Source organism: Pantherophis guttatus, chromosome 2 (genome assembly GCF_059756535.1).
Source record: "Pantherophis guttatus breed Tessera chromosome 2, ASM5975653v1, whole genome shotgun sequence".
Taxonomy (NCBI): Eukaryota; Metazoa; Chordata; class Lepidosauria; order Squamata; family Colubridae; genus Pantherophis; species Pantherophis guttatus.
This window is the reverse complement of record NC_142064.1, coordinates 213,186,619-213,212,916: the sequence shown is the minus strand read 5'-3', so window position 1 is coordinate 213,212,916 and position 26,298 is coordinate 213,186,619. Positions and strand designations below refer to the sequence as shown.

General features: G+C 38.5%; 2 protein-coding genes across 2 annotated transcripts in view; one reads left to right on the top strand and one right to left on the bottom strand.

Annotated features, from left to right (window-relative positions):
• The window catches only part of LOC117678183 (inter-alpha-trypsin inhibitor heavy chain H3-like), a 31,785-nt gene extending 31,161 nt beyond the window's left edge, over nt 1-624 (top strand). The window contains exon 20 of the mRNA XM_087887739.1: nt 86-624. Within this exon, the coding sequence (XP_087743865.1) occupies nt 86-215 (130 nt within the window). The 3' untranslated portion in view covers nt 216-624. The remainder of the gene's footprint in view (nt 1-85) is intronic.
• Nucleotides 625-14,941: 14,317 nt separating this feature from the next.
• LOC148115512 (inter-alpha-trypsin inhibitor heavy chain H3-like) lies at nt 14,942-22,440 on the bottom strand. The gene is made up of 7 exons (XM_087885168.1): nt 22,437-22,440; nt 21,796-21,855; nt 20,861-20,974; nt 19,250-19,454; nt 17,234-17,403; nt 15,676-15,787; nt 14,942-15,587 (listed from the first exon to the last, which is right to left on the bottom strand). Exons 1-7 carry the CDS (start codon nt 22,438-22,440, stop codon nt 15,458-15,460), a joined length of 795 nt encoding a protein of 264 aa, XP_087741294.1. The 3' UTR covers nt 14,942-15,457.
• Between the last annotated feature and the right edge of the window lie 3,858 nt (nt 22,441-26,298).

Here is a 26,298-nt window from a genome sequence, read left to right as displayed (position 1 = left end):
AACAATCATTCAAGGGTTGTGGAAATGGTATTTTACCTGCAGGGAGTTTGCCTTTTAAATTTCACTCTCTGTGATTTTTCTGCAGGGGATGGCAAAAAGACTACACTGAAGATTCAAAACATGGCACAAATGTTACTTGTTGGTTTATTCACAACAATGCAGAAGGTCTGATTGATGGCACATACACCGACTACATAGTCTCTAGTCTGTTTTAATCAAACAGATCTAATTATGGTTTACTGTTTATTGAAACAATAAAATATTATTATTCCATGCATGTGCCTAATTTGCAAAACCATAATCAATTATAATTTCTTCTCTATAGTGAAATACTCCTATACCGTATGCTTAACCAAAAAGAATCACAAATCACCAGTTAATCTACAAAATTAATGAGCTATTGCCTCTTCCATTCCTTTCATTTATTACAGGGCAAGTCTCTTTTTAATATTAGCTCTGATAATTTCCTCTCTATAGTTAAATGAAACAAAATATAACATTGTTAGAAAGAGGTATTTTACCTTATGTTAAAAACCTTATAAAAACTGATGTAACAGCTGGGAAATTTTATATAATTTTCAACTGATATTAAAATTTGTGCTTCAAGATTTTGAAGTAAGCATATATGTGTTTGTATTTATTCTACACATACTAGCTAATCATTATCATCAGAAAAGCACATAATTACAAAAACCAATCCAATAAAATTAGTTCACATATTAACAGTCAAGCCTAAACAAATATTAACAGCAAAGACAAATAAACATAATAATTGTACATATGTAACATATTTAAAACAATGCCCTGTCATACATCAAGCATATATAAATCCGTATATATCTATATATACTAAAATAAAAGAGAACTTGGGAACTGTTAAATTTTCTCCTCCTCTTCTCTATTAATCGTAACACCCTGGTTAAATAAAACATTCTTTAAATCCCTTTTAATGGCCCAGAACTTTTCAGGGGGGAACAGCGTAAAGGAGGAATCTGATTCCAGTGAAGTGAAAAAGGGGCCTTCTCAGAAAAGTGTAAAGAACAAATAGAATTGTAGGGAGAAATAATGGCAGACAAATCCTGAGGGGATTGGGTTCGTAACACAAGAACTGATAGTTTTAGTGGGACTCTGCTTTAGAGAAAAAAACTAGCGAAGAGCATTGTACTATACAGTTAGTCCTTGCTTACCTAACACAGTTGGGATTGGAAAATCTGTCATTAAGCGAAATATCATGTGACTGTGAGGGGCTTAAAACCTCATTTCTGGGACAGTTGTTAAGCAAATAATTGTGAGTCATTAAATGAGACAGTACAGGACTGTGACTTGCAGTTTTACTGCTGGCTACTCCATTGACACTGCTTGTCAGAAGCTGCCTGTAAAGTGTGTGAATGGTGATCATGTGACTGTAGGATTAGGGTTGCCAGGTGTCCACTATTTGAGTGGACAGTACACTTTTTTCACATTATGTTCATTATTTTTTTTCACAAAATAGTGGACATTTTTTTTATTCAAAAGCTTTATGATGAAATGGTACATAATCTAAAGCTGCACAGTCTAAGAGAATAAGGATAGGAGAATCGCGTTTTGTCTTTTTTTTCATAAGTTAGAATGAGACAAAGATCGGATGCTCATTGCAATAATCACATTTTACACAACAGCGCAAAAAATGCATTAAAGCAGTTATCTTTTGATATCGAAAATGTAGTGCTGAAGGTTTTTGCTGAATTTTCGAATTCTGCGAAGAAACGAGAAGAGTTGAAATCATTTTTTGAGTTTTGCGAGTCAGAATTCCATGAAGTTTTGCGCCATGTTCCAACATGTTGGTTAAGTTTGTTTAAAGTGGTCGAAAGACTTCTTTTAAACTGGGTACCTCTAAAATCGTATTTTATTTCTGTTGGATCTGATGAGTGCCATAAGGTTACCTGGAACCTTATTTCGGATCAGGAAAATGAACTCGCAAAGGACGATGAACCAACAATTTCAGAATTGTATTTATATTTCACACACTTCTTCATGTCAATAATGCAAGACACCCTACTGAAGCTGGAAAGCAAGAAAATTCTTGCATGTGATCTTCACATTATCATGTGTAAGCTGCGTGATTCTTTGCAAAAAAAATACGCTGAGCAGTTTTTTGGAATGAAAGTTTTTTTGCCTTACGTAAAAAACATTTGCCTGGGAATGCCATGCAAAAGTTCAAGAAAGAAGCCATCAACATGTATCAAAGAGCCATTGCGTACCTAGAAAAGTGGTATAATTTCACCGATTCAGTATATGAGACACTAAGTTGTTTCAATCTAATTGATCGCAATAATCCTCCAACTTTAGAAGAAATGACGAACATCTGGTTATTATCACCATGGCGAGAAGAACTTCCACCCAACACTCTCTTCGATGAAATTTCTGCCTTAGAAGAAGTTTATGTTCATCTGCAGGGCGATTCATCCCTTGATAAGTGGACGTACTTTTTCAAGAAAGAGCCAGCTCCAAGTTTACTAAAACTGTTCCAGTATTGTGCATCAATTCCGGTATCAAATGCAAACGTTGAACGAATTTTCAGCGTCATGGGAAATTTGTGGACTGACGAACGTAACCGACTGCTTGTATCAGTTCGAAGTAAACTTTGTATATTTTTTAATATTTCTCAACATTGTACTGAAATTAAAGAATTATTCCTTAAACCCAAAGAATTGATCAAAGCTGCGCAGCCAAATAAAAAATACACACGACAGCAAAGTAAAATGTAATTTAATATTTTACATATTATTATAATATATTTGATGTTTTGAATTTTAAGTAAAGTTTTGAAGTGATTATTTTAATACATGTTAAAATGTTTGTAAGAAAATATATAATTTAATTGTAATTTTTTTTAACTACTTACCCCCCCCCCAACCCCGCTTGTCCGCTATTTTTTGGAAGCAGATCTGGCAACCCTACTGTAGGTTGTTGTGACAATCATAAATGCAAGGGCTGGTTTTAAAGTTACTTTTTCAGTGCCATTGTAACTTTGAATGGTCACTAAGTGAGGCATTTGGCAAGCAAGGCCTACCTGTGCTGATATAAGACTAGTGAAAGGACACTGTCCTGAATCAAGATTATGGGATAGGGAGCAGAATCGGGATCACAGGCCAGGAGACTACTGCAGTAATATAATCATGAAACAACCAAGGCATACACCAATAAAGCAGTAACCTTGTTCATTAGAGCCCACAAATATCCATCAAATGTCTACAAGTGTGAGAGAACACCCTATCAGGTCCACAGGTATACTAACAGAAGTAGTATACTTAAAGGTAAAGAAATCCCTGAGAATTTTACTCCAGTAGTTGTTGCTGACTCTAGGAGGCAGGGCTCATCTCTGTTGCAAGGCCATTGAGCCAGCACTGTAGTCATATGGTCAGCATGACATCACTGTTACATTCCCATTAAAGTGGTACCTATTTATCTAGTCGCATTTGCATGCTTTCGAACTGCTAGGTTGGCAGGAGCTGAGATGAGAATGGGAGCTCACCCCATCACAGGGCACTCGGGTCACGAACCTGGGCTGCCAGCCTTCCAGCCAACAAACCCAGCACCTTAACTGCTGAGCCACCTCGCCAACCTATAGTAACAAAAGAGCTAGTCATAAAGTTCTCAGGGTGTGTCGGCTGATGACATACATCCTTTCAATCTGCAGGTGCCAAATTTGGAAATATCTTTCATATAAGAAGTAATTAATCGGGTATACAAACCTAACACTGGATGTATCTATATCATTCTACTAAAGAGATAAAGACATTTTATCATGCATAGAATGCAAGAGGATAATAAAATGTTTTCACTATTTTGTCAGATAAATTTCTTTGAAGCGCTTTTCTGTAGATATCACAACACTTGTGTGACTTGTACGACCTACAATATTGTGTGTTTGTACCTGTAACAAATATGAGGCTGTAAGAAAAGATTCTGTGATCAACCAGTAAATCAATGGACGCAATGTAAACTAAGTTTGCACCCCGTGGGAAACCTCCCCGTGGGAAATCTCCCCGTGGAAACCTCTCCCATGCTTTCATGTGCCGCAGGCATCATTATTCAGGACCATAAACATCAGCTTTGGTCAATTGAACCTTTTGCACAGTACTTTTTAGTACCATATAGAAGGTGCAGACTAAATTATCAGCCTTAGTTATCCGCAGTCTATATCAACAGCAAAGACAACTCCAGTCAGTTGTTTTATACATTTTAAGTATACCCAAACCTACTTTCACTCCAACACATGCGTGCTATTTTACTAGGTTAGAATCTCTATTTAGAGACTATTTTATAATCAAATGCTGCTCACCCCCAGGAGATCCATGCAGTGTAATGACACAACACAATAACTTTTCTGTATCAAGTTTAAGATCTGAATTTTACTGTTACCTTGTTGGATTCGTATACATGTGTAGATGCATAGCAACTTACACATCCAGAAGGAAAAACACTTTCACAATCGATAGTTGAAATGATGCTAAGGTGTACTTTATGTTGACATTCTTATCACACAGAAATGCAAAATGCAGAAATCAGAATTTTTTGAAGAGGCCATCCAGTCTCGAGGCCTGCAAAATACTGTTCCAACTTATTGGAACTCCATGGGCCTTGTATTAAAAAAAGGAATCCTAATTCTAGAAATAGTAGTACCTATTATTTTAATTTGAAGGCTGCAAAGGCTGGATTACTGTAGATAGGGGAAAAAAGGGAGAATAAGAACATCTTTTAAAATCACAATTTTCATTACAGTTCTTTCTTTTGGGAATTTTTTTAAACTGGTGTTTCTCCAACTAAAGTGAAGTGCTATCCAGTCTCCCTCCAGGTAGCAGAAAACAAACTGACTTGAAATCTTCTATCTTTGTTGAAAATCTCTGTCCTGCTTGTGTGCCCAGTTACTAGCTGTGAATACAGCATCTCCCGCCAAAGTAATAGATGATAACTGGAATAGATTTTATCCACCTTTAGGCTGCCACAAGACAGTGTCAAAGGAAAAATATACTTTTTAACAAGCCGATATATGCCTATTTCAACTCATAGATTGGAGAAAATGTGAAGACAATGTTATGGGCCAAGTAGAAAAAACAGATACTGATAGGACAGCTTTGTGCCATGCTTAGGTGTAAAAGGATGGACAGGGGCCGAGGGAGGTCCTATCTGTTAATCATAGTAAAGGCTATGGCCAAAAAAAAGGGCCTCACCACTTTTAACTAGTAATTGGCTGGAACATCATTATTAAACATAAGAGGTAACCTAGGGATGTTTATTCTTAAGCAACTGCAAGTGTATTATTCTTCTGTTAAGTATATTACAGAATTTTGTCATTCATTCATTCTTGTTTTTATGACTGAGATCTATTCTAGACCATTGCAGAAATTTTGCTGCTCCTCTAGCCAACCCAACTTTTTCCAGATTTGGGAGTCAGAAGACATAATTCCTTAAATGTTGTCCATCCTTTTTCGTTTTTTTTTTTTTGCAACAAGGGATTTTCCATTGTATTTGATTTACAAGCTTAAAGGGATGCTCCTTAACTGATTTGCATATACTGTACCTTTCTCTGAATTGTTTTCTGTATGTATAGTTCAATTTCCTACCTTTTAGCTAACATAACTGGATGTAGAACTTGAAAAGCATGAATTAGGGAGTTATCTAATAACTACTTACTAGCTTTTAACATGTGAAATAAGATTTTCTTTCAATTGGAGGCTGCAAATCTTAGCAGCACATTTTCCAGCTAGTTTATTTAGGCCAGAAGATTCTGTGTGTCTACTTTTTACCAGGTTTCTTGGATCAATAGCAGCATACCCACTGGTTACTCCCTCCCTCCCTCCCTCCCATTTCAGGCATACCTCAAAATTGAACATGCACACGTTTCTCCTTGTCATCTTGGTTATCTAACCAACTTTGCAAATAATTTGTTTACTGTGCAAGTTGGTCCTGCGGCTTCTTCTTGCTAAGGCTCAGTCCCATTGCTGACTAAGTGCTTTGCAGTGCCCTTCATTTTTTTCATGGTGCTTTTGATTGTTGTTCAACTCTTCATCTGCACTTTGATCAGCCCTGATCAGATCTCAACCCTGGAAAGCAGGCATTGGCAAACCACTCCTGAAATATTGCCAAGAAAATGGCACTGACTCAAAAGCACAAAACAGAAAAATAAATATATAATGATAAAATAACCATATGATTTCACTCACATATAGTACATAAATACACATCTATCTGCACCCTTTTCCAGGATCAGCAGCATTATGCAGAATGCTAACTCATAATTCATTTGTCACCATTCCACTTTTTCCAAATAGGTTTTGCTGATTATTTTTGAAGCAACATGTTTTTGTTCATTTGTGCAACATTTGTGGGTAGCTAACATGATGTAATATATCGAAAACCAATGTTCGATTTTTCCTAGTATTGTTCTTAAGAAAACTTTAGTCTGTCAAAGTGGTGGGTTGCTCCCGGTTCTCTCCGGTTCTTTAGAACCAGTAGTAAAAGCGGCGGGAGGCTTTGCTCCCCCACCTGGACGTCATAATTGACGATCTGCGCATGCGCAGAAGCAAGCAAGTGCCTGCGCACCCGTTGTGAACTGGTAGTAAAGGTAAGTAGAACCCATCCCTGGTCTGTCACAATATTTTTTTTATATATTCAGGTTTTATTTATTTAATCTTTCTTTGATCTTCTTCCCAGAATCCAGCTAAATAGCACATCAGGACTCTGACCTTAATCAAGATAAATCCAAAATCTACAGTTGGGCAATAACTTTATTATTAGGTTAACTAAAATTTCACAAGAAAGAGAAAGCTTTTAAATTTTTCAAACCTCTTCTTCAGGCAGATGTAGAAATTTGAAGTGCAGATAACATCTGCCTGAAGGAGAGTTCTGAAGAATTCAAAAGCTTGCTTCCTGTAGAGCAGTGATGGCAAACCTTTTAGCCACCAAGTGCCCAAACTGTGCATGTATGCATGCCCAAAATGAAAGGCGTGTGTGTGCCTGAATGTGCGCATGCATGGACACGCATGCAGACATGCGCAGACATGAGCACAGACATGCACAGACATGCACACATGCGCAGCATAGACCTGAAGACTAGCTGGCCAGCTGGAGGTGGGGCATCCCAACACCGGCAGCGCGGTAAGAGGTAAGATCTTTTTCTTTTGTGAGCTTCTGTTTTGTCGTTTGCAGGGAAACAGAAGCTCATGAAAGAAACGCCACAGAGATCTGACCTGGGGAGACGGCACACATGCCAGCAGAGAGGGCTCTGCGTCAGGGGTGAACTGTAAAATTTGTTACTACTGGTTCTATGAGCATGGCTTGGTGGGGGGGGGGTGTTAATGTGACTGGGTGGGCGTGGCCAACTTTTTTTTTAACTTTTCAAAGCATTTTTTCTAATGATTTGAAAAGCCTCTGCCAATCAGGCAACTCAGCTGGGAGTTGCCAGAGGATTTTCAAAGCATTTTCTTTACCATCTCTTCAGTCAAGAGGTTGCAGAAAAAAATGCTTTGAAAAGTCTCTGATGATCCCAGCTGGGCCGTGCAATCATCAGAGGCTTTTGTTTTTACTTTTAAAAGCATTTTTTCTTCGGAAGAGGTTGTAGAAAAAACGCTTTTAAAAGTTAAAAAAAAAGCCTCTGATGATTGTGCGGCTCAGCTGGGCATGGTGGGGGGAGGGGCGCAGGGATTTTTGCTACCGGTTCTCCGAACCACCCGCCGCCATTGCTACCGGATCGGGTGATCCGGTCCGAACCGGGAGCATTTCACCCCTGCTCTGCGTGCTACCTCTGGCACGCGTGCCAGTTTTGCCATCACAGTTGTAGAGTCTTCAGTTTGTCCTCCAACCATCCAGCAGTGCTCCAGCAAGCTCAATAACACATATTATTTATCTCTAATAAAAGAAATGAGCTGATGGTCTTTAGTCTCTATTTTAACTAACCAGGTCTGTGTCCTACTCAGTGGCTAGTCAAAATAGAAAGCTACCAGATGTGGTTCATTAGCTCCTTAGTGTAGGATAAACAGGCTGTACCAAAGAGGGCAGCTTTTATTGTCAGAGAAAAATGTTGTCAGAGGAAAATTCTTCCCCAGGTGAACAGAAGCTTCAGCTGGAAGGATGGAAGACAAACCAAGCAGCCAGCCCGCTTCCTCTAGAGAAAGCAAACCATAAGCTCATTTCTTAAAAAGCTGCAACACAAAAGAGCAAGCAAAACAGGGGACCTCTGAATTAATAAAACTGATTATCATCTCCCAATAATCTGGATTGTAATAATAGTGGATCCTAATAAAATGTTGACATTTTAATACATACATGAATGAAATATGGAAAATTTCAGATTTAAGATAAATAAGGGGGAGGGGGAAACAAGATTTATACTACTAAAACTCTCCTGTCTGTTTGTCTATATGTCAACTTCAATTAGCCAAAATGATGCATCATAGGGCAACAATTTTTGAAACCAGTAATTTAAAGATTGCATACAAAATCCAAGAACCATTATTCCCATATAATCGAAATTTCAATGATCTTCACACCAGCCGCATTTATAAATTTGCAGCAATTGCAGTACCACTGTGGTCAGCCACAGCCACATAATTGTGATTTTTGACCCTATGACAGCTTCCCACAAGCAAAGTCAATGGGGAAGCTAGCAGGAAGTCAGAAGTTGCTCCAACTCCCACTGCTTTTTTTCCTGTCCATAGTCATTCTGTTTATCTCTTTAGCTAAGTAAATATTGACAAGGAAAGAGCCAACATGTTATAGGTTGTCTAGTATTAATTAAAACTATGACAGAGGGTGATCAAAATCAGCATATTTGACTGGTTTCATATTAGAGTTTGCTAATATCTGGAAGTAAATGAATGTATTATGTAGAATGCTTTTTTGTGTTCTAGACAATAGCTACATTGAAAAATGATGTGCCTTTTTTGCAATGGCAAAAACTTCTAAATTCATATAGCAAGGCAATGACCATGCAGTCAAATGAAAGTGTTACTGGATGCTAAAGAAAGAGGTAGTTCAGCAGTACCTAATTTGAAATTATATCTTGTGGCAAGCTGTCTGGTATGTTAAAAGAATAGATCTTGTTGAGGAAGAGAAGGTTGTTAAATTTGGAGGGTAACAGTAACAGTATAACAGAGTTGAAAAGAACCTTGGAAGTCTTCCATTCTAGACAATTGGCTGTCCAATCTGACTCAGCCTTCCATCCTTCCGAGGTCAGTAAAATGAGGACCCAGATCAGTGGTGAAATCCAGCAGGTTCTGGAGAACTGGTAGTGGAAATTTTGAGCAGTTCAGAGAACTGGCAAATACCACCTCTGGCTGGCCCCAGAGAGGGATGGGAATGGAGATTTTGCAGCATCCTTCCCCTGCCATGCCCACCAAGCCACACTATGCCCACCAAGCCACACCCACAGAACCGGTAGTAAAAACATTTGAATTTCACCACTGACCCAGATTGTTGGGAGTAATATGCTGACTCTGTAAACCGCTTAGAGAGGGCTTAGAAAGTACTTTGAAGCGGTATATAAGTCTAAGTGCTATTGCTAGTGCTATTGATTAGGGTATTGTTTTCGATGAGAGATGATATGAAAGGTGAGGTGTGTGTGTGTGTGTGTGTGTGTGTGTGTGTGTGTGTATGAGAGAGAGAGAGGGAGGTACAGGGACAGGGACAGAGAGATGGACAGATAGCAGACAAGATATTTAGTTTTGTGTTTGAAAGCTTAATTTTTTATATGTTCGTGTATTGTGTTTTTTAAATATTTCCTTTATGTGTAGAAGTATAACAAAGTTTATATCCAGAAAAGAAGGGCATTTGGGGAGGGGATCATGAATAAATGATATTGACTAGAGGCAGCAAAGATCCAGCCTCGCCCAAGAGAGATTTACTAAAACAATCCTAATAAGAAAATTGGACAAAGTAATTGGGTGATGGCTACTGTATTTTTTGGAGTATAAGACACACCGGAGTATAAGATGCAGCTTAGTCTTTGGGGAGGAAAATAGGGAGGGGGAAAAATCTGCTATAAGGTATTCATCTGGCTAGCATCCTTAGTCTGGTCAGCTTCAGCACATTAGTTTGCTGGTTTTTATCCCCTGCTTGGGGATAAAAAACAGCTTCTAAAGCACAACTGATCTTTGGAGAGAGAAGCAATGAGAAAAGCAGGCAAACCACGGAGATCGCTTCACTCGCAAGCGCCTCCTTAGGACTGAAAACAAACTTTACAGCTGAGAATCGGAGGGAGCAGGCAAAGCATAGATTGCTTCATTCACTAGCGCCTCATTAGGTCTGAAAAAAAGCTTTAAAAAAGCTACATTTGGGGGACTTCCGGTGGTTCTGCGCACGCCAATGGACGGTCCTTCAGGAGCTCCAGTCCCGTGATTCCGTTAGCTGCTAGAACAGCAAAAATCAGCTGTCTAGCGGCTCAAAACTCTTCCCCAGGAAAAAGGGGGAGAGAAGAGCAGAAAGGTCTGGGTAGAGCTCCCCTAGACCCCCAGGTTTTTCTTTTTAAGCCTGGGGTTTGCAGGGTGAGAGCTCCCTGAAAGCCCTTCAGTTGCTCTGGATCCGAGACGAGTCTGCTTTATGCAGAATGAGGCGTCGCAACCACACCAGCAATGCAACTTTAAGGATTACAAGAAATTTTGACTTTGGATGCTGGCAGAGCAAAATCAGGAGAACAAAAAATGCAAGTACTGAACTTTAACTCCGTTTAAAAAGGGAAAAAATGGCGCCTGAGGACGTGAAAATGAAACTTATCAGTGAAAGTGCTTGTTAACACTTGTAACATTGTTAAAGCTACTGGATTACACATTAAGAAAAAGATTTAAAGTGGAAGTGGAATGGAAAAGACTATGGTATTGACTTCAACTAATTTACACTTCTAAATTGTGTGGAAAATAATTGGACTTATTGACCTGATAGCTGAATAAATATAAAGTGAAGATTGAAATATGGCTGACATTAGGGCTGGAGGATCATTATCATATGAGTCAGCAAACTCACAAGTTGTGACTGTAAAGGATTTACAAGAACTTTTATACTTCTGTTACATTAGACTCAATTGAAAGAACTTTTCAAAAGTATAATTTGGAGAATAACAATGATTTGCTGGCTGGAAAAGATGAAGAAACTAACCAGACTAATGTGATTTTGGAGGATAAAAAAGAGGCTGTCAGGATTAAGATGGAGGCTAGCACACTGGAAACAGAGGTTTTGGCAGAGGCTTCCACGCAACCAACTGAAAAGCAGCAAGTAGACTCTCTACTGCAAACTGATAAATTTTATTGTAACAATTTTTGGTTTTACAGACAGAAACAATATTTAAGGAATGAAGTGACTGATTATATAAGCAGGAAGAGTTGAAATGGGGATTTCAAATCAAAGGAAATAATTCTAAGAAGAGAACGAGTTTCAAAGATACATCAACCTCAAATCAAAATTCAAAAATTCTCGAAAATAAAAGCAGGGGGAGGAGCAATGCTGAAGAAGAAAGTATTATTGAAGAAGAAGGACTGGAAAAAATATAGAAAGAAAGGAAGAATGGAAGATTAATTTCTTTTGAGGAGGATCTTAGTAATAAACCTGAAAAGTTTACTGCAATTAGTATCTTTTAAGTTTATCTTAAGATAATGATATAAAGGAAGTGTTTTATTATGTTTAGTTTTGGATATAAAAATGAAAGTTTTGAAATTTATATTTTGAAGAATGAACTTAAGATTTAGAAGTAATTTAACCCAATAGAGTAACAGTATCTTTAAGGTTATATTCTGAAGAATGTTTTATTGAAGTAAAAAGGCTTAATTAAAATTGGATAGATTTTTAAAACTTATTGAAGTATTAAAATGGTTAACTTAAAATTTAATGGATAGTTTCTTAAAAAGTTTTGAAACTTATATTTTGAAGAATGTCTTATTGATGTATTAAGAGATTTTAAAATGTTTAACCTAAGATTATGGTATTTTGTGGTGAAATGTTTAAGTTAGATATAATTTAACTCAATGGATTAATAATAATTTTTTTAAAAAAGACATGTTTTAAAGAAAGTTTTAAAATGTTTAATTTAGAATTTTACCAAAGAGGATAAATGTTTAATTTAGAATTTTATTAGGGAGTAATGTTGAAAAAGAAGGTATGGAAAGGATTTTAGCAACATATGAGAAAAGTGATAAGAGAATTTATAAAAGGAAGGTTGATGAATAATTTTTAAAAGGGGAGTTAAAGAGTGTGAGGGAGTTTTGAATCTTATAGTAAGTTAGCATATTTTAGCTTATGTTTGTTAAACGTTATACCCTGTTTTTGCTCTGGGAAGTTGGGGGGTGGGGAGGGGGGGTTGAAGATTGGGTGGGGATAAATTTGTTGAAAAATTTTTAACAAAATAAAAAGATAGATAAATGTATTAATAGAAAAGTAAGAAATCTGGGGGAAATGTTACAATAAATGAAATGATAAAATCAAGATATGATAAATATTGGAGGAGTAAGAAGAAGACACAAAAGATGTACTCAGATGATACACTGTAAGATTGATTATGAATTGTATGTTTGTTTATTTATAAAATAAAAAACTTTTTAATATATATAAAAAAGCTACATTTGGAGTATAAAACACACTGAAATTTTCAGCCTCTTTTAGGAGGGAAAAAAGTGTGTTTTATACTCCGAAAAATACGGTACTTAATCCCATCAATGTTTCTCTATTGGTTAACACGAAACAATATATTTTAGCATCCATGCCACCTCTAAAAGACTCAGTACTTTTAAACAATAAAATGTCTCTCCTTACACTGTTTTTCAGTTATGGTCCCCCAATACTAACAGCAAATCAGAGCCTTAGAATTTGGTGCCCCACAATGCAAGAGGTCTTTCTTTCTCTTTCTGTTTTTTTCCCCTTGTAAGCTGGAAACCAACAATCTTTTAATAAAGTATGCTCTTCCTCCCAAGAGTTGGACTGCATCTTTCATATCCATAATGTGTGTGTGTGTGTGTGTGTGTGCACCCACACTCCTTGTCTATTCCTCTGTACTGTTTAGCTTCTTCTCTTTCTCCCATAACATTTGTTGGTGCAGCATCAACCTTTGCCTCTATATTCAGTCTGAAGTCCAAAGTCAATTTATTTCAGATGGTAAACAAGTCCAATGCAATCTGCACATGTAAAAACAGTAATAGACACTCACAGATAAGGATATAGCCTCTCATCTCCTCCCCCATCCTGCAAGTTTTCTGCATATTGCTATTGACAGAACTTCTTCATAGTTATGTCTAGTTGTGCGATTCAAATAATTTAACAACCGGTTCTCTGCCCTAATGACCAGCTGGGTAGATGTGGCTGGGTGGGCATATGACTGGGTGGGCATGGCCAACTCACAGTCACTCACATTGAGGGGGTGCCTCGCCCAGCCTCTCCTTACCTCTCCCCTCCCAGCCACTCCTCGCCTCCCCACCTGGAAGCTCAGCAGAAGCACCTCACTGAGGACTATGAGCATAGGCTTTCCAAGCAGAGGGAAGACCTGGGGGAGTGCAAGGCCAGGTGCCATCGCCTGTAGGCTCAGTGGGCTGAGATGGTCAGCCAGTTCCAGGCTCTTCACCACCAGCGGTGCTTCCCTCCAGCCTTTGCCCCATATCAGGAGACTGAAGCATGCCCCAAGTTGGAATTTGTGCCCCCCTCCGACCTGCACAAAAAGACCCCGAAGGAGGAGACTCTCTGCATCAAGGTGGGGTCGCTGCAGCCATCCTCCAGCAGCAGAACAAACTGCAAGGCTGAGGCCTTGCTCACTGCCCACTGAGGTGCCTGGACTCCCGGTGATGGAGGGAGTGGCTGGAGCTACTAAACAGGTGGCCAAGCTAAATGCTTGAAGGACCCCCTCCCATCACTGGGAAACCAGGCACCTCAGAGAGTGGTGAGCGAAGCCTCTGACAGACTCCTCAGCAGATGAGGACTTTGCAGGGGCCACCCTAGCGCCTGGGCTGGTTACAACACAAAAATTCAGCCTATGCCTTATTTGAGATTCCTAGCTGCAATGGCTGCTGCTGCTCAAGTTAACGTCCCCCTGCATTGATCCAGCAGACAAAACAGGAAAGGGGTTGGAGAAAAACAGTCCAGTTGCCAAGGTGCTCCACCTGCTTCCTCCCTGGCGCTGGCTGCTGCTGCTTCTGCTTCTGCTGCTGCTGCTGCTGCTGCGAGAGTGGGAGGCCAGCGAACTGGAGAGCTTCTTCCCCATCTTCCCAGGAGCATGGGACTTCTCACGACCAGTCCCTGAGCTCCCCTAAGTCCAGTTGCCAAGATGCTATCTCCCCATGCTTCCTCCCCTCGGGTGCCTTAGAGCTGCCTTAGAGTTTTGCCTGCGTGGATGTCGCTTGCTTGGAAGGGGGCACGGCAGGTGGTTAGAGGAATGACAAATGGCCTTAGTCTGGCCAGACGGGAAAGTGCGAGAAGGTGGCGACTCTTTTTGCTGCAACATAAGGAGGGAAGGGAATGCAGTAGATAGTCCCTTATTCTCGCCAAAAGTATAATTCAAGCAGCCCAGTGAGCAGAGGCTGGGCAAGGGGAGGAGTGGCTGGGAGGGGAGGGGAGGGGCGAGGCTGCAGCCAGTTCCCCAAACTGAACAAACAGTTGGTTACCGGTTCTAGAGAACTGGTGAGAACCAGCTGAATCCCACCACTGAAAATAAGCCATGGATTTCTCCCCTCAACTGCATCCATAAAGAACAACATAATGTAGTCCTTCAGGGTATGAATCAAATGAAAAAGCAATGGATGGGATCAACCTAAACTGTACTGTGAACATTTCTCCCACAATGGTAATTAATGGTGGTTCTGCTATTGTCTCTCTGAGCACTGTCAGAAGATAATATCGGCACCATCTGCTTGACTGCTTTGGAATTGGCCTTGAAAATTTAGCAAATAACCGTGTTATTTAGTATTTATCTAAAGCAGCTGGATCTGTAGAATAGAATAGAATTCTTTATTGGCCAAGTGTGATTGCTCACACAAGGAATTTGTCTTTGGTGCATAAGCTCTCAGTGTACATAAAAGATATAAGTGATAAATCATCAGAACAAATTCCTATTGGAGCTCACACACACACACACACACACACACATGCCTGCACACAAACATTATTAAAATTTAGGCACAGCCTTAGCCAGACATTTTGGGGAGATTTTTACATTGCAACATATACGCTTTTTCCATATTTAATGTTTAGTTATGTAAACCTTGCCTACAGATACTCAGGAATGAGTAGAAAATAAATGTGTAATTAAATCAATTCAAAGTTTTCCAGTCTATTGAAATTATATCTAAGCAGAAGATACACATATTGTACCATGAATATATCAGTTTCAGTTATTTGGATTCACAATAAAATCCCCAGTATTAGAATATTTCTTCAGATGATATCACAAGCAGTTATCATAACATGAACTTTTTCATCATCATCATCCTTAAGGTTTTTTTTATTTATTTCAAAATATGCTGGGAACAATGTAGTCTGTGTGATTGCCATCAATAAGGCCGTCTCCATTGTTGTGAATCAACCAGCAAGGGATATTGGCACCCTGCTGGATATCAGCTACGTAATCCTTCTGCCATCCCCTACAACATAACATAGAAAGCAATGAGTTTAGAGAATCCAGTTCATGCAAGCATCTCAATGTCAGCTAAAATGTCAGGCTCTTTTTACCTGGTTACTGTCAGATGGTTATTCTTCACAATCATGGTGGCATCTAGTTTTTCTGGATCCGATCCAGGGTGGACCTCAAGTATATCAAAGTCAATTGGGTGGAAAAATTGCCCTTAAAACAAACATGACAGCAGCAGCAGTAATTATTAAACAGTTGCCAGTCATTTGAGAGCAAAAGAGGAACTTGATTAAATAGTTGTCAATCATTCAAGAGCAAATGATAAGAGCTACATCTTGCATTCAGCAGTGCTAATTGTGGCTATAAGTTGGATGTACCTACTTTTATAGCTACACTATTGAGGTCCTAATCCTATTTTTTACTTATACAGAAAGGTTGCATACAGTACATTACTCTCCTGTTTTCAGAGAACTTGGTTTATATGGGTCACAATACCATTGGGATTGGCAATGGAGCACTAAGGTTCAAATTTAAAATAAGCCTGTTTGGATGATCCAAAATACTGCTTTGGAAATTGTCTGAGCTTTGTGTATGAGTGTTTACATATGACAGAGACAAAGAGCTACAGATGAGATAAAATGGCCCTAGAAAATGAAGTTTCTGGTTCTCCCCACTATTGTGTACAGCTCCTGTACAATGGCTCTTGATGGGTTTTCATGGCATAGGTTTTCTTCTTGTCCCCATATTAAAGAAGAAACTGTTAATTAAGGAGCAGTTTTTTTCTTTAAAATGGGAAGGAGAAAAGCAAGGAAGTGTGCCAAGAGTCAAAATGATTGGCTACATTATCCTTGTCCATCAAATTGTTTCTTTCAAGGCCCAGAAAAGAGATGGAATAAACTGGTGATTCCATTTTTATCTCTATTCTATACATTAAAGGATTAAATCTCAGTTAATTGAGTTAATCCAAAACATTAATTAGCCCTTTGGAACTGTCTATGCTAATTTCCTAGAAAATAGTTTCCAATTAAACTGGAAAGTTCTAGAGTTTTTTAAATTTAGAAATAATCTTCAGTTAATAAATAATCATTTTATTCATTTTACTTTTTATTGTATTTATTATTTTTTATGCTGCCCAACTCCTATATGCAATTATTCTTTTATATTTTTATCTAATGTTCATCTCTCTCTCTCTCTCCATGCTTCTGCTTGTCTTTTACCCCATTTTGTCAGTTAACTGTTTTTGATGTTTGCTGTTCTTTAATAAATAAACATCAGGATATATTTATTGCTGTCTAGGTCAAGTGGTGTGCCCTAATCTGAATATAGGAATCAAATGGAATGTGCTTGGTGTAAATTAAACTGGAAATAACTCATAACAATACCTCCCCCCCCAAAAAAAACCCCTACCAAGACCTCAACAACTTTTATACACAATGATAGCAGAAGGCACAATCCAGAAATAAACACTGCATTGCTGGCAACAAACAAACGTAAATCTCAAGTGTTACTATTTAATCTCATGCCAAGTCAGTCAGGAATCATGCCATTTCAGAAGACATTAAAGCCTTATGCCATTTCAGAAGACATGAAAGCCTTATGAAAGAAAAGCAGTGAAAAAACAAAACAAAGAAATTATTTAGAATAACATCTTTGAATTACCTAGTAAACCATGGGTTTGTTCAGATAATCTGTGACTATCAATCATGTAAAATCCGAGGAAATCTTGGCGTAATGGATGTTTCCACACTTGGTGTAGAACAACAATAAACTTTGCTCCATTATCCATTGAAACCTCTAGGCTCTCTTTTCGTTTGATTATTAGTGTCAAACTAAGTGGAACAGAGAAACCAAGCAGGAAAAAGTGATTGTTAGTATGCATAATGCAGAAATTCGAATCAGGAAAATTGGTTGCAAGGGGAGAACCATTTCTGGAGAAGGCATCTGTAAGCACATGGCTATTGTTTAAATGAAGCCGAACATTAAATTTTGCTACAGCCTAACAGTTCTGTCCCTCAACCATGTTTAGTTTCAAAAATATAAATGCCCATAAAAATCCTATACAATGCCCAGCTTCCTCACCTTATTACAATTAGATTTCTCAACTTAGATTTCTCAATTGCAGCTGGAACCAGTCCTATAAAATCCCCTACCCTTTAAATATGTACTGTATCTGCTACACTTTTGGATGGCACATTTCATAGATAAATCAAAGTAAGTGGTGTCTGTACAGGTAGTTGTCAACTTATAATCATTCCTTTATAATCCAAAATTACAATGGCACCGAAAAAGGTGACTTATGACTGTTTATTATACTTACGACTGTTGCAGCATCCCTGTGGTCACATGATCAAAATTCAGATGCTTGGCAACTGAGTCATATTTATGATGGTTGCAGTGTCACGGGGTCATGTGATCACCTTTTGTGACCTTCTGACAAGCAAAATCAATGGGGAAGCCATATTCATTTAACAGTGTTACGAAATTAATGACTATAGTCATTCGTTTAAGAACAGTGGCAAGGGCAAAACTCACTTAACAACTGTTTCGCTAAACAATAGAAATTTGGGGCTCAATTGTAGTCATAAGTCGAGGACTACCTGTCAATCTTCGAAGCTTTAAGATATGAGGAATTCTGGCTGGAGAATTTTGAAGGTTGAAATCAACACATCCCAAAGTTACTAAGGGTGAGAAACATTGGTAACAGAAGAAGCTTTCTAGCCATGGACTCCACATCCTTTTTCTCATGTTCTTACCTCAGTCTCAGTGACATAAGCAGATTCTTTCTTGAAATATTATTCCACTTCACCCATTGTTTATAATGGGTCATCACTTTTTTTTAGATAACTAGAACATGGGTACATATTTACTTAAATATAGGCCATATTAAGTATCTGAAATATATTGAAAACATATATTTCAATATATATTTCAAAAATGTATCTCACTGGTTATATTTCATAGGCCATATAGAATGTTTTATACTTCACATCAGGGGTGAAATCCAGCAGGTACTGACAGGTTCTGGAGAACCGGTAGCGGAAATTTTGAGTAGTTCGGAGAACTGGCAAATATCCCCTCTGGCTGGCCCCAGAGTGGGTTGGGAATGGAGATTTTGCAGTATCCTTCCCCTGCCATGCCCACCAAGCCACACCACACCACACCACGCCAACCAAGCCACGCCCACAGAACCGGTAGTAAAAAAAATTGAATTTCACCACTGCAACATAATTTTTTTTTATAAAGCATGCCTCATGTTTGCAAAGGAAGTTGTAGCATGTTGTCTTCCTCTGTAGCTGAATTTATTTAGATCTACCCTACTTTATTTATATTAGGACTGAGCAAACTTGTTTCCTTGTGAAAGTCACCTTCTTTTAGGGTTAGTCTGTTCGGGGAATGCATTGTTAATAGAGTTGAAACAAGCAGAGATTAAGAGCAGAGCCCAAAGGGAGGGTAGACGTAGAAACAGTGGGTAGGAACATCCATTCTTTCTGACATTCTTTTTTCTCTCATTGCATTCTGCAAAGAAATAAGGATAATTTGTCAGAAACCTGATCTGGGATCTTGCCTTAGGCTTTTGGAATAGACCAAGAGATGTGCAAAATTACAGAAGCTTTAAGTCGCTCATCCCTGATTTAAGAATAACACTTTTATATATTACGAATATAAAAAACTCACCCGGGTTGTTGTAAGTCAACTTCATGAAACCAACTGAATATTCTCCTTTCCATACCATTTTGAAGGATGACATTTTGAGTTGTTATTTCAAGCCTTACGTTCTGATTCATAGTTACAATCCCAAGTTTTCCAAAATATGTGTTCTGTGGTTTTACATTGTTGATGCTCTTTTTATCGCCAATAAGCTGTCCATTGACGGTAAAACCTAAAGTCCAGAAGTGAAGTTAAAGGGATGGCATATGTATAAGTAACATATTTTCTAAATGTCTTTTCTAGGAGGCAGAATTCCATACTGCATATTTTTTGTTAAACTGGGATTGACTCTAATGAAAATGAAATGTTTATTTCTTTTCCCCCTAAACTTCATTGACAGCATATTCCTTTACCATAATATTGTATTTGTACTAAAAAGAAAGCCATTGGTCCCCTCTGGTACTTTAAGCAATCTTGAAATATTTAGCGTAATGAATTATGCCTCTTAGAGTAATTTAATTTTCTCAATCTCCTTTAATTGGGGATAATTACATTTTTATTTCTTCAGAGAATAACAGATTGGTTTAAAAATATCCAAATAGCTTCTCCAAAGGGCAATGACCATTTATTGGTAATTCCAGCATCTAGAAGTCATATATTGTAGTACAGGTAGCTCTGAAACACATGCATCACATTCTGAAGCCTTCTCAAAAAAAAATCTATTTCTGCTGTATTTGGATATGTTCCATGATTTAAAATCAAATCTTTTCCGATAATCTGCTATGGTGATCATCTCTTGTAGATTGGTGCCTAAGAATCACCATGGCTTCCTTGAAATGAACTCACCTTTTGACATCTATTACAATACTTTCAAGGTGTTGATATCTAGAGTACAGAAGTTAGCAGGAATAAATAGACATGTTGAACTAACAAAATGGGAAATACACTCAGAACTAAAGGATATAATCAGTCTTAAAATATATTGATGGTGAGTGGATGTTAGGATATAGCAGAAGCTTTGATAAACTTAGGAAACCCTGAATATATTGTTCCTGTGAATTCTTTAGATTCTTTAGATACACTAGCATGACATGGAATCAATGTATGTGTGGTTATAACAGAATAATATAATGGATGAACATTTGGACTAGCATACCTATGCCATCTCCTATATGATTATATAGAGTTGATGGGTCAATTTTTCAATAATAACCTAGCCAAAGCATGAAAATTGCTCCTTGTGGATTGAAAGGTGGGGGGGGGAGCTATATTGTATTGGGATACTGTAGTGATACTTCTATTGTCTACCTTTGCTGCTATAGCAGACTTTAGAATATGGGGTTGTCAGCAACTAATCTAACGATTTGGCAACCCCAGTATATACACCTCCTGTGTGGCAAGCCTTCTGGATTCATAACACTTAAACAGGTCTTGTGAAGAGAGCAGTAGAAACTTCCTTAGTATTAGTCAAATATGAAAGACAGTGGCAGGTAAAGAATTTACATGTTATCTGCGTATTCTTTATCCAAAGGAAACAGACCTCAAAGAAATCAAATGGAATTAGATAGACCATAAATTGATCTAGCAGTGCAATATCTTTCTTACTTACAATCACAGTTTCAGAAAAGAAAGCCTCACCTGTAACTGGATCTCTTATCAAATTTACCACCACCCCTGGCTCCTCATTAATGTTGAAACAAAGGGCATCTTCCTTCTGGGGTACAGCTATAATAAAGTGTGGGTCTCCATCAACTGCAAAGAAGAAATTACACCAAAATCATGCTTCCATCAGCGGGTCATTTTATTTCTGTGATTTTTTGTGTGTGCATCATTTAAAATGAAATAGAAGAATATAAGAATAAAAAGTATGGAAAGACACAGAGCTTCTATTTAGTATATTTCTGTAGTGCCCTTACAGTAGAAAGAACATTCAGGGTAACATTATTGTAACATGGGCCTTAGCCTTAATCCAACATTGGAAATTGAGAAGAGGAGTTCATTGATTTCATTTTCTTGTTACGTAATCATCTCTAGTTGATGATTGAGGGAGCTGAGAAAAAAAAATAAGGCCTGTGTCTTTCACAGGCAGCAATAGTTGCACTAGACATGATCTGTTCCTTGAAGCGCCTCCCATTTTAAGTTACAGCATGAGACGTTCCAGTCCACATCCAGCAATTGGCTGTTCTGTCTCAAACAGGAAGACTGAAAGCCTTTTGTTGCCTTTACTTCATGGATTCACTGTCCAGGACCTCAGAAAGTTTTATTTTTTCCTTACTTTTTTTCTTATTATTGATATCAATCAGGGGTGGGTTCTACTTACCTTTACTACTGGTTTGCAACGGGATCACACATGTGTGCGCTCACTTTGCTTGCACATGTTCCTTGCTTCTGCACATGTGCAGATTGCTTGTAATGATGTCAGGGTCAGTGGGCAGAGCTTTCTGCCGGTTTTACTACCAGTTCTATAGAACCGGTCTGAACCGGGGGTAACCCACCACTGATATCAATCACTCTTTGTATGTGTGTGTATGTGTGTGTGTTGGATATTTATGAACTCTAAAAAAGAAACTTACCACTAGAATAATAGTCAGGAACTATCGATGGAGGTAGATAGCTGGACACTTGTAGCTTTCCTGCATAAAAGAAATGAAAAACAAAACAAAACAATTGTTGTAATTATAAGTATATCAATTAACATTCTGCTCCATTTCAATAATAGCTTCGAAGGCCAGGTTCACATTTGAGGCAGGGAAAGGAAATATTTGGGGGGAGGCAAGGATTACATAACATTTGAAGGAAGGACAGGGACAATCAGTAAACCAAGTAATGGAATGAAATTTGTGCACCTATCTTGCACATTGATGGGCTTAGATTTTGTTTGTTTTTGTTTGTTTTTCTTGGTCTGAGTATAGTGCTTCAGGAATTGCACCTAATTAAGGTTTACCCTGAACAGATTTCATGTATTTTGTGCTTCAAAATAATGGAAGGTTGCTTCTTTTCACTGTTTGGCAATTATGGTAAGATTCTTTCTCCAAAAGAAAGCAAAAAGTTTGAGAACTACCTGTGAGCTTGGGCAATGGATTATTCATATGTGATTTACTGATGGATTAGTATGACCTCATTCATTATATAAAGTTGTAAGAGATATTTCCTTCATTTTCTTCATCACTTAAAAAGGCTCTACACATCACTGCAGCATCAAACCCTTCCTTACCCATAATTGCCAAATACTACAATGGTCATTCCAGGAAGCACTGCAGGAGTTAAACGTCTCTATAAAGAGCACCAACCTGCTGTGAGTGAAGAAGTAACTATAAGACTTCCAGCTGAGGTTGTGGCAGGATCAGTCACGGAGAGCGGGTCTCTGCGCTCCTGTGCTGAGTTTTCCCTGTTGGTGGGCTCCAAAGGGAGCCAAAGCCACCCTTTAGGGGTGGCGAAGCAAAGAAGGGGGCCCTGTGAGGTTGCGGAGAGCCACATCTCTCCTGCCTGGCCCGGGACTTTCTTTTTTTCCCTCTCAGCCACAACGAGAAGAGGCAGCCTAAAGATGACTGCCGTGAAGCTGGGACAGTCAAGGAACAGCTAAGACTGGTGCTGGAGCACAGTTAGTAAAGAGTGTCTGGAACTGGGTGAGAGGATTCCTTTTTACTCAAAATTTAACCCCAAAAGGAAAAATCCAGGAAAACTATTTGCTCAGAGCTACTTGTTAAAGCAGAGAGTGAACATTTTGAGAAAAATATTGGTTGGAAAGGTCAAAGGGTTAGGGTTTAAAAATACAGAAAATTGAATTTTTAAATTTGGAAGGCATTATTTCGGGAAGGCATTTTAAAATGCTGGAACTATTTACTTAAAAAGTTAACCCTGCTTTTATAAATTGAGTTAAAATCAAATTGGTTTGAAACTGGTTAGTTTTGTAATAACATTGAAATTTAAGCTGAGAGCACCACCTGCTGATGAAAGGAAATACAACACATATTTACAAGCCTGGCAAGGTTTTGGATATGATATAAACAATACTTACCTGGAAGATTGTGAGGATATTAAGTGAGTTATATGCCTCTACTTCATGAACATCGGAGATTTAAATGTGAGAACAAGGAAGATGTCTAATTAAAGTGACCCCTGAATGTTATGATACATGATTGAATTTATAAAGACAATTTAAAGAGATTTTGAACATCTCCCTGGACTACTTAAAGGGAACTGAAGGATTAACTATGAGACATAAGGAATTATGATCAGTATATTTTTTTGAGGAGTATTTTTAGGCTTGAATATATGGTTCCTGAACTACTGGATAAAAGCTGGACTTATTAAATTGAGACGAGATGCTCCATCAGGGGGAAACTAGTGGAACTTTGGAAGATATGGTGTTAATGTTTCGAAGTATAAAGGACATTATAATAAGAAATCACAAGGAGATTAAGGAAATAATGCATGGCATAGAGAGAAAGCTGGAGTAAAGATCAGGACGCCCAGGAAAGGGAGGAGCCAACAGAAAGAACAAAGGAAAAAGTACAACAGGCGAACCAGCAAATAAAAGAAGAAGATAAGAAGGAGACAACAATAAAAATAATAATGACTGACAAAACAAAACAAAGGGGAAATACTTTAAGAGTTTTTAAAAGAGATTTGGAGATGCAGGAAGATATTTTCAAAAAGGAGACAGGAGCATGGCTAGATTCTTTGAAAGCTAGACAGTGGAAGATGGTAGAGATGGGAGAAATATTTAGACTGAATAGTCAGGATCTGGATGCAGACAGAAACAAAGATCTAAGAGAAGAATATGGGAGGTATATCAAAAAACAAATAAGAATTAAAATATTAATGCAGGCAAGAGATGATGGTTAGAAAGGAAATGTTTTTTAATGTAACGGTGGCATGATTAAAGCTGGAATAGAGATAGAAATAAGAAAATGGGGAATCATTACGTACACTTTTATATAATAAAACAAAAGCAATAATAAGGCGGGAAAATTAGAGATTAATTGTATTATTATTATGTATGTTTAAATAATATTGTGATTGGCATTGGAATAATATGCTGAAACATTGAATAACTAAATAGTGGAAAAGCATAACTTAACATAAATATGTGTATTAATATTAGAACTACGTTAGTTTGATGAATGTAATGAATATGATTAGTATTATTATTGTTTTTTATTAAAATGAAAGCGAATAAGAATTAAAGTATTAATCTGGATAAGAGATAAGGGATAAAAAGGAAATGTTTTTTTAAATATTAAAAATTAGAATGGAGATAGAAATAAAGAGGGGATTATTAATGTACACATTTTTATATAATGAGATAAAAGCAATAATTAGAGGGAAGATTAGAAATTGAATAATGGAATTATAATTTATGTGTAAACAATATTGTGATTGGCATTAGAATAATATATTGAAACATTGAATAATTAAATAATGAAAGACTATAATTTAATATAAATGTGCATTAACATTAGAATTACATACATTTGATGAATGTAACAAATATGATTGATATTATCCTTATTTGCACCAAAATATGATACCCAGGTGCCACACTGTTCATGCATTAATGTGTATATGTAAGATAAAATAAAAAACTTGGAAAAAAAGGAAAAGAAATAACTATAAAAGCTAAACAAAAACAATGAAACACCCACACAGAGGTTTCAGACTGAAGTCAGAATGCCAGATCAACTATTATTATTATTTTATTATTATTTATTAGATTTCTATACCGCCCTACTCCCGAAGGACTCAGGGCGGTGCACAGCCAAACAATAAAAACACATACAATACAAAATTTAAAAAATAGAATAAAATCAAATTAAATAATTTTGGCCCCGACAAATTTAAAACCCCAAACTTTTAAAACCAATTTAAAATTGAATATATAAATACTAAAAAATATTTAAAATTTTAAAAATCTTTTATAAAAGAGGGGGAAAATTAGGCCAGGCCGGCCTGGGGAAATAGTAAGGTCTTTAAGGCGCGGCGGAAGGTGCGCAGATCCGGGATCCTCCGTATCTCTGGGGGGAGCTCGTTCCAGATAGTAGGTGCCCCCATAGAGAAGGCTCTCCCCCTGGGGGCCGCCAGTCGGCATTGTTTGGCTGACGGCACCCGGAGGAGCCCCTCTCTATGGGAGCGTACCGGCCGGTGGGAGGCTATTGGTGGTAGTAGGCGGTCCCACAAGTACCCGGGTCCTAAGCCATGGAGCGCTTTAAAGGTGGTAACCAAAACCTTGAAGCGCACCCGGAAGACCACCGGGAGCCAGTGCAGCTCGCGCAGGAGAGGTGTTACATGGGAATGCCATGTCGCTCCCATTACCACCCGCGCGGCCGCACTCTGCGCCAGTTGGAGCCTCCGGGTGCTCCTCAAGGGGAGCCCCATGTAGAGAGCGTTGCAATAGTCCAGGCGGGAGGTGGCAAGGGCATGAGTGACCGTGCGTAAAGAGTCCCGATCCAGAAAGGGACGCAACTGGCAAATCAGGCGAACCTGATGAAAAATCCTCCCGGTCACGGCCGTCAAGTGCTCTTCTAAAGACAGCCGTGAGTCCAGGAGGACGCCCAAGTTGCGAGCCCTCTCCGTGGGGGCCAATGATTCGCCCCCAATAGTCAGTGATGGCGTCAACTGACTATATTGGGACGTCGGAAACCACAGCCACTCAGTCTTGGATGGGTTGAGCCTGAGCCTGTTCCTCCCCATCCAGATCCGTACGGCCTCCAGGCACCGGGACATCACTTCAAGGGCATCGTTGGGGTGATCCGGGGTGGAGATGTACAGCTGGGTGTCGTCAGCGTACTGATGGTACTCCACCCCGAAACCACGGATGATCTCGCCCAGCGGCTTCACATAAATGTTGAACAGGAGAGGCGAGAGGACCGACCCTTGCGGCACCCCACATATGAGGGGCCTCGGGGTCGACCTCTGTCCCCCTGTCAACACAGACTGCGACCGGTCAGAGAGAAAGGAGGAGAACCACTGCAACACAGTGCCTCCCACCCCCAACTCTTCCAACCGGTGCAGCATGATACCATGGTCGATGGTATCAAAAGCCGCTGAGAGATCTAACAGGACCAGGACAGAGG